The 17,713-nt window shown below is 50.5% G+C and overlaps 1 protein-coding gene across 2 annotated transcripts; it reads left to right on the top strand.

The window, feature by feature from the left end:
• Positions 1 to 1,013: 1,013 nt before the first annotated feature.
• On the top strand, positions 1,014 to 16,542 carry PPP1R3F (protein phosphatase 1 regulatory subunit 3F). Of its 2 annotated transcripts, none has more exons than XM_060001957.1 (4): positions 1,014 to 2,014; positions 11,514 to 11,569; positions 11,788 to 11,870; positions 14,778 to 16,542. In XM_060001957.1, the coding sequence occupies exons 1-4, from the start codon at positions 1,014 to 1,016 to the stop codon at positions 16,071 to 16,073; spliced, it is 2,436 nt and encodes an 811-aa protein (XP_059857940.1). In that variant the 3' UTR covers positions 16,074 to 16,542. The 2 variants fall into 2 exon arrangements, with proteins under 2 accessions (XP_059857940.1, XP_059857941.1); XM_060001958.1 differs by having other exon boundaries at positions 1,104 to 2,014; positions 11,791 to 11,870.
• Positions 16,543 to 17,713: the final 1,171 nt, after the last annotated feature.

Genomic DNA, 17,713 nt, shown 5'->3' with positions numbered 1-17,713 from the left:
TCTTTCTAAGGGCTGCCTGCACTCTACGGTTCAGAGGCCCGACCACTCTACAGCTCAGACGGCCTACGAACCTTCCTCTCCTCTAGCCTCCTTATTGGCTGTTCATCCCCTCCTTCACACCAGCTACAACATCCCCGTTGGCTCTGCTCTTTCCCGTCCCACCTCCGGGTCTTTCTGTCCCGATACACTTTCTAGCTTCAGCATTGGTTCATCCCGTTCTTGCACTGCCCCTTGAGGTCTCAACTGCCTTCACTCTGACTCCCCCATTGGCTATCTGCTACCTCTCTTCCTCGCTCTCGCCTTCATCACCCACCCCATTGGCTATTCCCCTCCAGTCCCGCCTCCGAGGCCGCTCACATACCGCCTCTTGGTCACCTTTTGGTCTCCGTATTGGCGAGTTCCGCCCTGGCACCGCCCCTTGAAGGCGTAGTGCACACTCACAAGACTCTCCATTGGCTCGCTGCAGCCATTATCGTCATCCCTCCTCTACGTCACCGCTGCACGGCTCCCCATTGGCTGTTCGCTGTCTCTACCTTCCGTCCCACTACCTACGCAACCCATGGATCTCCTACTGTTCCGGCCTCTCCGTTCGCTCCCTGCTGCCCCCATCGCCTGTAGCCATTCCGTTTTCCCTGCCGCTCCCACGCCGCTCCCGCTCACACTTCCCCGTTAGCTGTCCTACTTCTGGTCTCTTCATCCCGGACCTCGCACCCCCCCATTCACGCATCCCCATTGATCCCCGATCATCCCGCCTCCTACACCGCCCACTCTCGGGTATCCCCATTGGCTGCGTGCTTCCCCTGCACTCGCTTCACCGTCTACGTCACGCGTGCGCGGCTCCCCATTGGCTCTCCGCTATACCTGTCGTCTCGCCGCCTACGACCCCCCCCCCGTGAGTCGTATCCCCCTCCCCCCGGCGCTGGCCTTCCCATTGGCTGCCCGCCCCTTCAGGCCCTGCCCCCGCCGGTCCCGCTGCCGGTGCCGTCGGTGCCGCCGCCGCCGCCGCCGCCGGTATGGCGCGCACGGCCCCTGTGGAGCCCCCGCTGCGGCATCCCGCGCCCCCCTCGCCGGCCGCGGGCGAGCCCCGTACCTCAGTCGAGGCAGCGGTGGCCCCGCGGAGGGTGCTGTTCGCCGACGAGGCCCTGGGGCTGCCGCTGGCGCAGCTGCGCCGCTACCGGCCGTGGGGCGGGCCCGGGGCGGGCAAGATGGCGGTGGCGGCCGGGCAAGATGGCGTCGGCGGCGGGGCTGACGAGGACGACGATGGCGAGGATGGGGATGAAGGGGAGGAGGAAGAGGAGGCTTGCCCCGAGCCCTCGCCGCTGTGCCCCGTTCCCGCTGGCGGGGGGTTTTACCTGGTGCCCACATTTTCGCTGCCGCCCGCGCCGGGCCGTCTGGAGCGCTTGGGGCGCGTCATGGTGGAGCTGGAGGCACTGCTGCCGCCTCCCGGAGCGGTCCCCGGGGGTGCCGGGGTGTGGGTGCCTGGGGGGCGCCCGCCGGTGCTGCGCGGGTTGGTCCGCGTGCTGAACCGCTCCTTTGAGAAGGCGGTGCACGTGCGGGCCTCACACGACGGCTGGGCTTCCTTCTGCGACCACCCAGCGCGCTACGTCCCGCGCAGCCCGCCGGGGGCAGGAGCGGGAGGACCAGGAGCAGGAGATCCCATCCTGGATCTGGGCCTTGGCTTGGGCCCCGGCCAGGCGCCCGCCTCCTCGCCCGACGACGGCGGCCGCACCGACCGCTTTGCCTTCCAGCTGCCCTTTGCTGAGGGTGCGGGCGATGGGGCGCGCCTGGACTTCGTGGTGCGCTATGAGACCCCCGAGGGCACTTTCTGGGCCAACAACCACGGCCGCAACTACACAGTCCTGCTCCGGATTGCACCCGCTCCCACACCCACTGATGCCGAAGGGCTGCCCCAGCAGCAGCAGCTGCAGCAGCTGGAGCCACAGCCCGAGTGCCAGGGTCCCGTGGAGGCTGAGGCCAGGCAGCTGAAGAGCTGCATGAAGCCGGTGAGGCGCAGGTAATGTCTGCCAGCGCCACCTCCGCCAACGCAGTGCTGTGTTTAGGATGGAGGACAAGCATTCCGACCCAGGAGCCCCTGAGGCCTGCTCTCCAGGACAGGGAGGAGGGCGCATTCAGTCAGTCGGTCAAAGAGTAATGGAGACCGAACATGTGCTAGGCTGTGTTTTAATTACTGGGGTTTCATTCATTTATTGAATTGCACTGTAAAGCCCTGAACAAGACAGACATCTTACCTGCCCTCAGGGAGCATACAGGCTTTTATGAGAGACAGTTTGAAAAAACCAGCAGGTGGATAAGATACAGACGAATAAGTTTAGCTGCTGAGAGGAAAGTAAAATAGAGTAAGGGGACAGTTTGGGAGGGAATAGCTGCTTTAGGTAGGGTGTTTGGGGAAGGCCTTTGAGAAAGTGAGTCCTGGATGCTGATAAGAGTTATGCACAGATATGGGGAGGGAGAGAGTTTGTAGAAAAGGGAACAAGGAGGACTTTCTGAGGAGGTACTGTGTAAACTGAGCCTTGAATGATAAAGAGGAATAGTTTTGCACACATAATGGGAGCAGAGGTGTTCTAGGGAGAGAGAACAGCAAGTGCAAAGGTCCTGAGGTGGGACTGAATCTGGTGTGAACGAAGGGTAGTGTGCTGGAGCGGAGAGAACTGCAGTGATATGGTAGTGTGGACCAAGGTCCTTACCAGTGGGAGGCAGGGAATCTGATCCCCATTTGATGGAGCAGGAAGCCAGAGTTCTAGAGGGAGAAACTGGTTGAGGAAGTGATGGCTCCTGGCTTTTCCAGTTTGGCCATGTCTGACCTTGAAGCCTGTGCAGTCTCTTTACTGTTTTGCTCTAATTTGGTCTGATATCTCCTGTGGAGTTGAGGGGCTGAGCCCCTGCTCTCACAAGAAGCAGTGGCTCTGGCAGAGGCAGAACCAGATGGGCCTGGACTGGAAGCTCTTTACCTTTGTTTTTGCTGTACCACCTGTGACCAGGGCTTTGGAGAAGGAACCACTTAACCCCAGAAGCCCCTGATACAAGATCCTCCTGGGTTTTCCCTATCAAGCCATGAGTTCTTCAAGAGTAGCAGCTAGGCCTGATTTTGGGGGGAATCACCTAAGTCTAACCTGGGATAAGTAGATTCTCCAAGCACATGTGGGAAATGCATACATTTCCCTGCTCCTGGGAGGACTGGAAATGGGAATGGGAAAATGCTGTTTGGACCTTGTATATGCTTGATCAGAAGCCTCTGGCTGCAGCAAGATGTTTGTGATCCTGGAAGGGCCTTAGGCTGTGAGTGGTTCAGAAGGGTCTAGCTTGGGGCTTGTGGGCAGATGTGCCTGGGTAAGTGAGCAAGCAGACAAGTACCTACTTACCAACCTGTGTTGGTAACAGTAACCTGAGACTATCTGAGCAGGGTAGGCAGCATGGCTTTCCTTACAGGCGTAAGAGTGTGGATTCTGACATCAGTGCCTGGGTTCAAATCCCAGTCCTGTCATCTGTCAGCCTTATGATCTTGGCCAACTCATTTAACCGCACTGTGCCTCAGTACCCTCATCTGTAAAGCAGAATTATTGCAGCTACTTCACAGGAGATGAGTAAGAGCACTCAGAACCAAGCCTGGCTCTTAGTAGTGCCGTATAGGTGTCAGTATTAATGCTTAGGGAATCACAGATAGTTCCTTGGATTCCCCTCCCAAACTCTGCTCTGTCCATCACCAGCTGTGTAGCCTTGCCTCAGTTTCTTCATCTGTGAGCCTCCGTTTTCTCATCTGCTAAAGGGGAACGACAGTCAATTTGTGTGCTTGGATTGGACGCAGCAAGCATGGGCAAGGTAACTGAAGCATGGTGTTAGCTTTGAAAGATTAACAGTGGCCAACATTTACTGATCTCTGTGTTGAGAGCTTCAAGTTTGTTCTCTCCTGAGTCCCACTGTGCATGCTGTGTGGTGTAGGTGCTATGGTTATGCCCATTTAATAGAGGGGGAAACTGAGGTAGCTCAGAGAAGTGAGCCAGCTTGTTCAAGTACACTCAGCTAGTGAGTGATAGGACCAGGGAGGAGACAGTAGGGACGTTTTTTAAAAACTACTGTTCCTCTTGAAGGCCTGATAGGATTCAGGGCAAATTCTGCATTTCGCTCCAGGTGTTCCCATGTTCCTAGCATGTCTTGCTTTCCTTCTAGCTTTTTTTTTTCCTTTATTGATCTTAAGTGTGAAGCTCAATAGATTTTTACATATGTATGCCCTTGTGAAACCATCACCCAGATCAAGATATCCAGCCATTCCAGTGCCCCTCGCCTTAATTTCTGTCACTTTTCCTGAGTCGTCATTCCAGCTGGCTGTCGTGGGAGCCTTGTCTGTAAGACGTGTCAGTTTGGGTAACAGAGTTTGGTCATTTTAGAGTGTGAAAGGAAGGGAACAGAGAAATCAAAAGCTTGCAGGGCCAAGGTGGGTGGGAGGGTGTTTTTCTTTTAACATACATGGGTGGTTTTAAGGAGAAATTGAAGCAGCCCGTTCAGACAATTGTTTTGGTATCTGGCCCCAGGTCTGTGGTTCCTAACATGACTTATGATATTATTTTAAGTGGGCAGATGGCTTTTCGATAGCTTCTTTATCTTGATCTCAGCTCTTGCAAAGGGGAGGTCGGTGCTCATTGCAAGATCAGCGATAAGATTTTCTTTGTAGGTCGGTGGCTTTCTTGGCGAGTACATTTCAACTTATTATTGTTTTAAAACCTGCGTGCTGCCGGTGACTTGGAGTGCTGTTGGAGAACAGCCGCTGCCTGCGACCCAGCCCTTCTGGGAGGTGGTAGAGGATCTTAGGGGATAGCCTCAGCCTGCGGGAGCCCTGTTGTAGAGGGCTTCCCATTCAGGAAGTGTTGCCTGCAGGTCCACTGTGCACCAGCACAGCCACGTCACGTGGGGACACGGGAGAAGTCTGTGCTAGCCCTCGGGATACAGCTCAGAAACTGAAATGGCTGCATTCCTCGAGTTGCTGGCCCAGGCTTTTGATAACCCTTAGGCTTAGAGCTGATCCATCAACAAGCATTTATTGAGGGCCTACCATGTGCTGGGCACAGTGCTAGGTTCAAACAGGGCCAAAGCTGCAGACTGGCGCTAACATGTCAAAGGGCCGGTGGTGGAACCGGGTGGGAGGGGCAGGGATGGAGGGTTTGTTGTACAAGACCTGGCAGAGACCCTGCGGAGTATTTGCGTGTACAGTCTCATCTAATCCTTTCAACATTCCCTGTGAGATAGATGGTTTCGATCCCTCTTTTCTGGATGAGCAAACCGAGGCTCCCAGAGTCCAAAATCCCAGGGCTGGTGTGGGGAGGAGAGCCCTCCAGGTCTGCCTTGGCTTAACACCCTTGGGAGGTGTCCTATTCCTTTTAAAAATAAAGACCAAGAAAGTTGCAGCATGGCTTTTGAGCACCCCATGACCTCTCCCCCAGTCTGGCCTCCAGGGCATCTAGTCTCACTTCATGCCATCCTCTGCCTTCTGAGCTTCTGTCACTGTGGTCTTTCCAAGGTGCTTTCCCCCTTCCTGCCTCAGGGCCTTTGTCCATGCTGTTTCCCTCATCAGGAATGTTGGTGCGGTTCCCACTGCAGTCTCATTTTGATCCTTCAGTTCTAAGAGTGCTTCCTCCTGGAAGCCTGTCCATCCCAACCACCTCAGGCCCGGGTCTTTTTATAGCAACTGACCAGCCAAGCGGGCAAGCCCTGTTAGAGAATGTCATAGAGCAGAGGAGATGAGCATTGCCACAAATCCAGGGTCATTTTCCACCCTGCCTGGCAGTCCTACTGTTTTATTCTGATCCACTCTTGTCTCGTCCCTGAGGTGACTCTTTCAAATGTTCTTTACCTTCAGACTTCCTGCTTCAAAAAAACAAGTAGAAACTATAAGAATGGAACTCCCCACAACTTGTAGCCCCCAAGCCTGCAAACTGATTTCCCTCCTTTGTGTTATAGGGGAGGAGGGAGGTCCTTTTCCTCCCTCAGGCCAGTCTCCCCATTTGTGCCCTGGGTTCCATTTTTCTGCCATTTGCTCCAGAACCTGACATAATCAGTTACCCTTTCTCTCCTGGCAGCTTTTCACTGCCCTCCTCGCTTGAGCCTCTCTATTGGCCTTTATACATGCCAGTGTCTCTGCTATCTTAGAAATCTGTGCTTTGACCCCACCTCTGTCCCCACTGCTCCTGGCCAGCACCCAATCACCCTTCTACCCTTCACTGTCGACCCCCCTCTAAAGAGTTGCCTACACTTGTCTTCTCCACTCACTTCTGCCTCTGCATCTGCCAGATTCCATAGGTGGTTTTTTGGAGTTCTTGAAGTGGTTGAGCACTCCTATTTAAAACACTTTCTTACCTTGCCTTGGGACCATCCTCTGCTGCTTTTCCTTTGAACTCTCTGGTTCTTCTCTTTCTCCCTACTCTTTCCTTCAGCCTCATACATACAAACTCAGTATCTCTACTTGGCTGATGTCTCAAAGATGCCTCAAACTCCCCTTGTTCGAGATTGACTCCATCACCTCCTCCATAGAGTCCTCAGCAGCCCCTCGCTCCCTGACCCCTCCATTGCTCATTTTCCTTCTAAGCATCTTAAGCCCTCCCTGACCCTGTAGTCTGGGCCAAGGCCCCTTGTTCTAGGGCATTCTTTCCTTTTCTGAAGGCCCTGACCTCAGTTTGTAGTTAGACCTTCATTAGGGGATTATCGGATGACCCTCTCTGCCCTGCTAGACTGTAAGCTCCGTGAGGGGTAGGGACATGGTCTGCTTTTGTTCACCACTGTATTCCCACAGGGCCTGCCACGGTGCCTGGCACTTAACAGGTGCTCAATAAATGTTTGTTGAAAGAATGAGTGTGAGTATCTTTTTTTGATGTCTTCCTGCACGCTAAATTGTAAGCTTCCTAGTCGGGTTTGCTCACCATTGTGTCTCCAGAGTCTGGCCCTGGGCTGATGCACAGTAAGCCCTCAATGATTTTCAGGTGTACCTGTAGCTGAATGGATGGGGACCCAACTTGCTATCTGAGTTGGCAGTTGGGAAATCAGAACAATCAAAGTCGAAACAGGATGGGCCAGGGGTCATCTTAGTTGTCTGGAGTGAGGATTTTAGTGTGAAAGTGATCCTCTTTTATTCCACGGAAAACTGATAGGGCATCATGGTCGAGGATGTGGGCCTGAGGCCACGTGTTATGAAAGCAGCACAGCCAGAATCTGAGCTGGGTGCTCCTGCTCTGGTGCCCCAGTTCTCAACTGCTGTGCCGGGCTGGGTGATGTGTCTTACCAGCTGGGCAATGCTGGGCAAGTTGCTTTCCTCTTCAGAGCCTCAGTTTCTCTCAGTGGGAATTTGGAGTGGAGTACTGTTTGTTAAGCACTTTAAAGGAGACTTTCAAATATTTCCTCAATCTGCCTAACAGCTCTCTGAGGTAAGTATTACTATTATACCCTCTTCACAGATGAGGAAACGGAGGCACAGAGAGGTTAAGTAACTTGCTCCAGGTCACACAGCTGGTAGGTGGCAGAGCTGGGGTTATTCAAAACTACATGTCATGACCCTTTATTAAGATGTGAAATAAATTTACTGGATTCCAACGAACATTAAAAAAATAGCATAGAAAATAATGTGCATCACAACATGTAGTAAAGGTAAGTTATCTCATTCAAAGAACAACTGGTTTTCAGAGATATGTATATATGGGTGTGTGCTGGGTTATGATGTAAAACGTATTTCTTACCGTGGGTCACGGCCAAATGAATGAAGTCATTGCTGTAGCAGAAGCTCATAGCACAACAAACTGCTCAGCTTCCTCCCTCTGCCCTACTGGATTGTCCATAAGTCCCAGAACTGACACTGACACAGACTAGCTGGGGAAGACAGAGCAGTACCCCACATAACTTGGTGGCTTTCACAGCCTCCTTCAAACCCTGTTGTTTTTAGAAAGCAGATGGCTCAGGGTAACTGGGATTCCAAGTATCTCGGGCAGATTTCCGAAGCCACCTGTCCCCTCGGAGAGTCAGCGTTATCTTCAGGCTGACTGCATGGGAGCTGGGGTCTGCTGAGTTTCCCTTTGGGTTTCAGTGCATGACCCAATTTGGGCTGGCCAGGTTCTTTGAAAACACGAGTGTTGGGGGTGCTCTCAGAGGATTTGGGTGGTGGTGGCAGTGATGTGACTGCTCTGAAAGTCTGCTTTGCTCTTCTCCACAGAGGTTGTCAGCCCTCACTTGCTCACTCACTCTCTGACTGTGGCGATTGACTTTTTTGTTCTGTCTTGGCTGGCCTAGGCTGGGGCCCACAGCACCTCTTTCTGAAATCTCACACCCTAGTCTCCCTGGGTGCCTTCTGAGGTCAGGCCATTGAGTCTCCTGATGGCAGGAAGACTTTTCACACCCAGGAGACAGGCATGCAGGCCTGACACGGCCCATCCTAGACTACACTGTCTTGACTAGTTCTCGCGAGAGCACCCAGAGGATGAGTGCCCAAGATGCCCCCTGGTCTGTGCTCCAGTTCGTGACTGCCCACTGCCCTTGAGGCAATACCACGTGGTGTGTGTGGGGTTGGTGCCAAAAGAGCAAGTTTCCTTCTCGAAAATTAGCAAGCATACGGGAGGTACAGTTTTGTTCTTAATCTCCCTCCCCATTTTTCTAAGAACCCCTCTTCTCTGTTACTGATTAGTGAGTCAGTATACATTTGTACTCCATTTCTATCACTATCCTCCTTTTGATTAAAGTCATAGCTGCCTCCGAATATTTACTGTGAAAGACAGTTCAAGGATATTTAGTGTTTTTTTTTTTAAGCCCACAGTTTCACACACTGTCTTCAAAATGGAACCCTCTTTGGATGTTATCAGTGTGGTGTGTAGTTAGTAGTTAGTAGGTGTAGATACTGTTCCTTGAGCCTCAGTTTCTGCATTTGGGAACAGTTTCTGCAAAGGGAAGGGTGTTGCTTTGAAGGAGAGATGTGAGGGTTTTCAAATGACTTGGTGTATCAATGAAAAGGGCCCACGGTGGAGGAGGTGAACAATAGATGCTGTGCCTCCTGCTTTCATCTCTCTGACTTTGGAAGTAGGGAGAGTGACCTGTGTACTTCTGCTGACTTCGTGGATTTGGGGATTGGCTGAATTACTTGACGTGATTTTTGGATGTTCCCCCTCTTCTCACCCTCCCCGGCTTTGGAAGAGATGTTCTGGGGGCTGAAGGATTTGTTTTGTATTTGTTTTTCTTCTCTCTCTTTTTCCTTCAAATGGACCATGAAGTTCTTTTCCTGCTGGTTGGCTGCATCCTGAGTTCCCCTCTCTTCTCTCTCATGTACATCTAGGACTCTGGAGTGGCTTTTAGAAGCCTGGTTATCATGCACCTGCACTGGGCCAGATGGCAGGGGAAGGCTTGCCTAGCCCTGCCCTGGGAGGAGGGCTGCCTCTCTGTTTGTTTGCGGGTCTTGAGGATGCTTGCTTTAGAAGACCCTAGGAAGATGACATTTTCTCTAATGAAGGACTACACCAGCAAAAGAAGTCAGCAGAAATTGTGTTGGGCCACAAATCCAAAGACCTGGATTTTTGACCTACTAAGGGGAGTGGTGCAGAGCCAAGCCAATTTGCTCCGAATCCCCCTTTCTCATCCGTGAAGTGCAGGAATTGATGGCTGGGCTCCTGGAGTCACCTACTTCATGCCCTGTAGTCTTCTGACTCAAATACCTCTGGTGTGATGTGTGAGCCCTAGTCTGTGGAGAAAACCAGATGGTCCCTTCCAGATCTTCCAGACTCTAGATCCATGTACATGGTTCAAGCTTCCTCCCCAAGGGTGCTAATAAAAACCAGTTCTTGCAGCTATTTCTGTGTCTGGTGGTCTCCTAGCCACATGTCCCCTGAAGGCAGGGAAACTGGGAATGAGAGTGTGGGCAAAAGGCAGATCAAAAGCAAAGCTTGAATGAAGGTGGAGGGAGGGATCTTGTCTATTATTGCTGCCTCTTTCTATCTGCCCTGGAAAGGATTGGAGATGAGGCTGTGGTAAGACCCCAGCCTCCCTCATCCAAGAAGCAGCAGTTTGTTGGTTGAGAGCACAGACTTAGAAGCTGAATGACCTGGGTTTCGATCTTTGCTGCATGACCTTGAGCCATTTACTTGGCTTCTGTTTCACCATCTGTAAGATGAGGATAATAAAACTGCCTACTTCAAAAATGTAAAAGTACCTATCTCATAGGGTTCTCATGAGAATTAAATGAATATATGTGAAGCTATGCTATGAAGTACCATAGTAAGCACTATATTCAGGTCAGCTAGTGATATTCTGTTTCTGTAGGTAATTGTGAAGGGAACTGATTATGTGTTTTCAAAAAAGTTGCAACCACTTACCGAAATGTCAACATCATCCTGTTACTTCTGAGGAAGAAAAAAGGTTTGAGTTATTACCTCAGCTCTTTTCAGGTCTCCGCATGTGTTTTAGTTAATGGTTCCCTCATTTGCCTTAATTTGTAAGCAGTTGATACTCATTGGTGAGAATGAGAACAGCGATTTCTCCATGATCCTCATACCCTCACCCCTGGCAGGGACTGACTGAAATACCCTTGGTTTCCACCACTCAGACCTTGGGTCTGACTTGCCTGGCAAATGAGGAAAAAGACCAACAAATATCTATGCTTGATTCAGCCCCTGCTCTGTGCCAGGCCCTGGTGTCTGGCTTGATGTCCTCATTTCCCTCGACTGCCCTGTGCTTGGTGTACACAGGCTGGCTCCCCTGTGCTCCGTTTTAAGGTGAGGAGGGTGAGGTTCAGGGAGGTTAAGTGCCCTGCCAGGCTGATATGGCGATGGGTGGAGGGTTGGCGGAGGGACCTAGGCCTCTGTGATCTCAGGTTACTGCCTTTTCTGCTGACCTCCTTCCCATTCTCCAGTTGCTTCCTTCCTTCCCTTTGCTGTTTCCTGTGCCCCACAGTCCTTGCTTGCCCTTTCTTGGAAAAGATGGTTTCCTCCACAGCCAGAAGTATACTCTAAAGAAATGATCCAAAATGTTCATTAAGCTATGCCCAATGATGTCTGCCAAAGTCTGCTTTGTGGGAGCAAGATGAAGGAAACAACCTAGCTGCCTAGTAGGAAGGGAATGGCTACGTACATTAAGGTCAACCCATGTGATGGGGGTAGTAGCAGCCATTTCAAATGTTTACAAAAGTATGTAATGCTGCTTCTTACTGTTAAATGGACAAAGCCAGCTGCAAAATTATGCCCGCAGAATCTAAACGATTCACAGAATGTGTGGAATGAAATTTTCCAAAATGGTAACGATGGTTGCCTCTGGCTGATGTGTGACTTTTCTCCTGCTTCCTTACGCTTTCCTGTATTTCGTCAATTTTCTACAGTGAGTGTGTAGGACTTTATGACCAGAGGATAGAAAGAGGCAGCAGAAGAGAAAACAGCAGCTGTCAGGTGAGGGTGGGCCAGCAGAGAGGCTCAGAAGGTGCCGGTAGGTGGCAGAACTGGCCTTTCAGGGCATCAGATCCATGCATTCTCTCCTCCGCCCCACAGGCCTAACGAGGAGGAGCTGAGGATGAAGAGTGCAGACGATAATACCCCTGCTGTGGGTAAGCAATTGGCAGGCTGGGGACTTTTAGCTTATATTTACCATTTCTTTCTTCCTCCCCTTTTCTTTCTCCACAAATTAAGAGGCATCTTCTGCCTTAGACTGTCACAGAAAGCTTCAGAGGCAAATCTGCCAGTTGGCTAGAAGAGTATATTTTCTTAACCAAACCAGGCTTGTTTATACCCTTGCCTGGCCCCGACGCTGTCCTCTTCTTTCCAGCAGAGCGTCCTGATGTCCAGGAGTCAGTGGGTCCCTTGGTGGCCCCCACGCCTCTCCGTCCGTGGCCCCAGATGACACTTCAGGTAAGCAGGCCTGGCAGCCTCTGGATGGACAGCCCGATGGGAGGCTGGGTGGTGGGGCTGACTTGCTCTGGGTCTCCCCTAGGTTGGGGGGTGGCCCCCCAAATCAGAACTTGGTGGCAGAAGGGTAGAATGCAGTTATTTGCCTGGGCTTATAGAAATGTCATTTGTTAGTTTAGCAAATATTTATTGAGTGCTTGCTCTGTGCCAAAGACTGTTAGGGACACTGGTAATACAGTAATGACCCAAACACTGTCTCTTCATGGGGCTCACTTACATTTTAGTGGAGTGAGACATAATAAAACAAAATAGCAGTTAAAATATATGGTATTTTAGATGATGATGAGTGCTAAGGAAAAAGGAAATAAAGGGATAAGGAGAGAGAGAGAGTGTATGTGTGTGTGTGGGGGGGTGTTGGGGGAGGGAAGACGTTTGCAACTTCAGATTGGGTGGCCAGGGAAGGCCTTGGTGGTCAGTGAGATTTGAGAGAAGATCTGAAGAAAGTGGAATAGTGAGGCATGTGGATAACTAAGGTAAGGGAAGAACATCTCAGGCAAGTGCAAAGTCCTCAAGGTGGGGCCGTGGCTAGTATGTGTGAGGAACAGTGAGGAGGAGGCCGTGCAGCGGAGCAGAGTGAGTGAGGGGGAGCGGCAGGAGGTGAGGTGGGAGAAGTGGAGGCACAGATCACATGGGGCCTCACGGGCCATGGAGAGGACTCTGGCTTTTACTCTGAATGACAGGGGAGCCGCAGGAGGGTCTTGAGCAGAGGAGGTCCATGATCTGACTTAGGATTTAACAGGCTTCCTCTGGCTGCTGTGAGGAAAATGGACTGCAGGGTTGAGGGTGGAAGCTGGGGGACCCTGAGGAGGAGGCCACTGCAGTGGTCCAGGTGAGCGATGCTGGTGCTGGCAGGGAGATAGAGAGATTCTAGAGATGTAAGTGTGTGTGTGTGTGTGTGTGTGTGTGTGTGTTAACTTTTTATTACAAAGATTTTCAAACATATAACAGTAAAGAAACTGGGAATTCCCTGTCAGTCCAGTGGTTAAGACTCCGTGCTTCCACTGTACAGGGCATGGGTTTGATCCCTGGTCGGGGAACTAAGATCCCACATGCCATGCGAGTGGCCAAAAAAAAATAATAATAAATAATAAAAGTAAAGAAACCAGTATAATGAATCCACATATACTCATCACCCAGCTTCAACAAATTTCAACACGTCCATTCCTACATTTCTCTATACCCCAGCCCCTCCTCTCACCTTCCCTATGGAATTATTTTGGAAAAAATCCAGACTTTATGTCATCCTTGAATACTTTGGTTTGTATTTCAGAAAATTAAGCACTCTTTACAAAAACCCCACAATGCCACGTTACCCCTCAGAAAATTAACAATAATTCCTTAGGATCATCAAATATTTGGTCAGTGTTCAAATTTCCTTGTCTCATAGGTGTTTTAGGGTCCAAACAAGGTCAATACGTTGTATTTGGTTGATGGGTCTTTTTAGATTTTTAAATCTGTCTCACTTTTCTTGCAATTTGTTTGTTGAAGAAGCCTTGTTTGTCCTATAGAGTTTCCCACAGTCTGGATTTGGCTGATTGCATCCACGTGGAAACACATTTCTACTCCACTTTTATTAATTTATTCTATTTAATTAATTTCATCTAGTATTAAATTTAATTACTATTACTTTTATTAAATATAACCTGTTATTATTAAATTAATTTAAATAGAATTGATTCTACTTAATTCTATTTATTAGCTGGAATTCTTCTCTAAGGAAAAACTTTCTCACATCAACTATTTGGCTACCTTGAACATATATGCCCTGAGGGTATATAGTTTGTATAGAAAAAGCTGGATAAATACTTAAAAACTTCCCTTTTATTTACCAGTTTTCAGAAGAAATGAACTTCTCGAAAGGTGACCAATTAAGGGTTTTAAGTTTTGGGGTGGCATTAATAACTCATAAATTTTAAACATATTTGATGAGTTTCAACCCATTGCACCTATTTATTTATTTTGACACTTAAATTGAATTGTCTCTGGCCAGTGGGAGCTTCTCTTCATTGGCTTTAGAGTTCTTTTTTTTTTTTTTTTTTTTTTTTTTTTTTGCGGTACGCGGACCTCTCACTGTTGTGGCCTCTCCCGTTGCGGAGCACAGGCTCCGGACGCGCAGGCTCAGCGGCCATGGCTCACGGGCCCAGCTGCTCCGCGGCATGTGGGATCTTCCCGGACCGGGGCACGAACCCGTGTCCCCTGCATCGGCAGGCGGACTCTTAACCACTGTGCCACCAGGGAAGCCCTCTAGAGTTCTTTTGATACATCCCCAACATTCTTTGAGCACTTTCTCACATTCTTGTATGTCAATATGTCCCAGCCTCATCTTGTACTTTCCCTGCCCCGAACCTGGGAACAGTCAGTTATTTCAGAAGCCCTGATTCCTTTCAGTGGAGAATGGTATTTAGAAACCAAGATCTGGGTGCTAGATGTGCTTGTTGCTACTAGATTGGTCATTGTTTCTAGGCCTTGTCAAAAGACAGAGCTAGGAAATACATTTTGTTTAAAAGAGAAAATACATGAATTCATATGGATATTCTGGATATGTTTTGGAGGTCAACCAACAGTAGTTACTGATAGTCATTCACCAGATATTGGTGCCCACTGAATTTCTCAGCTTTATGATCTACAGGAAGCCCCCTTTTATTCCACCTAATTTTGTTATTTTAATGTAGACGTAGTCTTTGGAGTTAAGAAAATTATAGTTCTTTATGGAGTTTTCACTTGGAAACACCTGTGGGGCTGGATGTGCGCTGTCACCAGTTCTCACTGTCTCTGCTTGTCCCATCCCTTCCTCTTCTTCATTCCCTTCCCTTTCTCTCCCCTCCCTCCCCCCCTCCCCTATGGCTCCAGGTTTCTGAAGTTACAGTGACTGGCAAACCCCCAGAGGAAGGTGATGTTCCCAGAAGCAGTCCACCTGTGGCTTTCACAGAGGTCCCCCAGGCACCGGCCATCAGGATTCCCCTCTCTTCCTCCCTCTGTGGCCTGGGTGGCTCTCCCAGGGACCAGGCCTCGGGGCCCGATGCAAGTGAGGGGGCAGCTGGGCCTTTCCTGGAACCCAGCCAGCGACAGGTGGAGGCTACGTGGGAAGTATCCAGAGAGAATGGAAGGGGCCGAAAGGACCCCATAGTGGGAGCTATCATGGATGAGACCCCTGGGGGTCTGGAGGTCGTGAGTGGGTTGGAGGAGCTGCTTGGCGAGGACACCATTGACCAGGAGCTGGAGCAGCTCTACCTGTCCCACCTGAGCCGCCTGCGGGCTGCCGTGGCTGCTGGTGGGACAGGAGGTAGTGGGGAGGGCCCCACAGATGGGGGGGTATCTCCCAGCCATCCCCTGGGCGTACTCACGGACCGCGACCTGATCTTGAAGTGGCCTGGCCCCGAGCGGGCCCTGAACAGTGCCCTGGCTGAGGAGATCACGCTGCACTATGCCAGGCTGGGGCGTGGTGTGGAGCTCATCAAGGACACCGAGGACCCTGATGAGGAGGGAGAGGGGGAAGAGGGGCTCCCCATCATACCCTCCAGCCCAGAAGGGGACACCCCCAAGGAATCGCCTCCGGAAATCCTCTCTGGGGCCCATCCTGTGGTAGCCACTATGGGAGATGTGTGGCTCCCGTGGGCAGAAGGCTCAGGATGTAACAGCCCTGTGGTTCTGAGTATGGAGGGTCAGTTCACTGGGGCTCCAGAGAAGGGGATGGGCAAGGACGCTGACTCTTTGCATGTGAATAGGGTGATAGCTGGGGTGACTGGGTCACCAGGGGGGACAGAAGTCCAGATGGAGTTTACCACTGAGTTGGCAGACAGATCGGTTTCTATATTCGGCAAGGAGCCAGCTGCTCCAGTCCTGCAGGGGCAAGATCTCCCCCTCCTTGGTTCCTTGGGGGCTGAAGTCTGTCCTTCCAGCCTGGCCAGGCCCCATGTGAGCTCCCAGGATGAAGAGGGTTCAGGCCCAAGCCTTGAGCCCCCAAAGAGGTCTCCAACCCTAGCAGCCCCTGCAGAGAGTGTGTGTGTATTGCCTCCCCAGCTCTGGGGGCCCTTGACCCAGACTCTGGGGGTCCTGGCTGGGCTGGTGGTGGTCCCTGTGGCTCTGAACAGTGGTATGTCCCTCCTGGTGCTTGCGCTGTGCCTCTCTCTGGCCTGGTTCTCGTAGGAGCTGCTTGTGAGATCAGCAATAACAGGCTTCCCCCTCTCTGGGGAGGGGTAGCCCCTCCCCCCAGAGGGTTCAGATGGGATGTGTGGCCTGTACAGCGAAGGGTCCTTTGCTTCTGAGAATGCTTGACTGGAGAGAGGCCTTCCTGTCCCTTAGCTCTCCAGTCAGCGTGGGGCTCCCTGCGGTGATACCAGTGGAGAGAAACAGCATGGGTGGATGGTGTGAGTGAGAACTTTCAGAATGGAACTGGGCATGTCCTCCCTTCCCATCCCGCCCCCCCCCCCCCAAGCCTGTATTTATTTTTGTATAATTCTCTGGATGAGGGAGAGTGGTCATGAGCTGGTCTTGGGGCACAATTACCCAGAGATATATTTATTAACAGCCAACCTGTGCAACCTGCTGGAGCTTTATTTTTAATTTAATTTATATAGAGTACCTATTATTATATGCCACAATACAGCTCTATGAGAAACGATGTGTCTTGTTGTGCAATGTTCTCCTGTTCGGGTCTGAATGTGCAGGGTGGTCACGTTCTGTGGGAGGACCACGGTGGGGAGTGGGTAGGGGTGGGTGGGATGTGGTCATTGCCTGCTGCTGCTGCTTCAATATGTCCTTGAGGATCTGTGTCACCTCATCTTATGGTACTAATCCATGTGGTCTGGTGGTCTTTGGGGGGCAGGTCCTTTGGTCTTTTTCACATTCTGCCAGGGAGGGAGGAAGAATGGTGGCCACATGAGTGTTTGGTGTCACATACATGACTGCATGACATGTGGTCAGCTGTGGTTGAGGGGATATTTGTTGTGGATCAGCCACAAGGTTTTGAGGTTAGTGGAAAAAAAACCCCAAAACACAGCCTTTGACACTAGCAGGGAGAGCCCTCTGCCCTCAAGATTGAGGAGGCCTCAGAAAGGACAGAGGACTTAATGTGCTGTGAAAAATTCATTTCAGAGTTGCTGTCCACAGACATTGCATTCTAACTCAAAACTGGAAACCCAGAAGCTTTGAAAGAAAGGCTAGATGTATATACTGCATGCAAATAAAAAACTCTGCATAGCAAAATAAAACACCATATATTTGTTTGCTTCCTTTCACAGCAAAACTTTATACCAGCTTTCTTCAGTCCTTCTCCCCCAGGGCTCCAGTGCTTTTCCTTAACCACAATTGTATTTTTTGCCCAACCACTTCAGCAAAAGTGCTGAAGTCACTGATGATATTCACATTGTTCTATCAACAGTCAAGTCTCAGACCTCGTCTTACTTGACCTATTGGCAGCCTTTGACACAGTTAACCATCTCCTCAGCCTTGAAATCCTTTCTTCACTTGGTTTCCAGGATACCATACTCTCGTAGTTTTCCTCTTTCCTCACTGGCCACTCTTCTAGAACACTACCTGGCACATAGTAAGTTTTCAATAAATACCTATTGAATGAAATAAAAGAACAAACAAACGTATGTGGAAAAATATAGAGACATGGCTAGAGAACTTAGTTAGTCATTCAGTGGTTACAGCTCACTTTAGTTCCACAAGTGTTGACGTCTGCTCTGCTCTGAGGACACAGAGGAAGGAGCCCACGGTCTAGTGGGGGAGACAGACGCAGAGAAAGAATTTCAGTGCAGTGTGGTTAGTACATTAGCAGTGAT

This window comes from Delphinus delphis, chromosome X (genome assembly GCF_949987515.2).
Source record: "Delphinus delphis chromosome X, mDelDel1.2, whole genome shotgun sequence".
NCBI lineage: Eukaryota > Metazoa > Chordata > Mammalia > Artiodactyla > Delphinidae > Delphinus > Delphinus delphis.
This window is presented reverse-complemented; position numbering and strand designations above follow the sequence as displayed.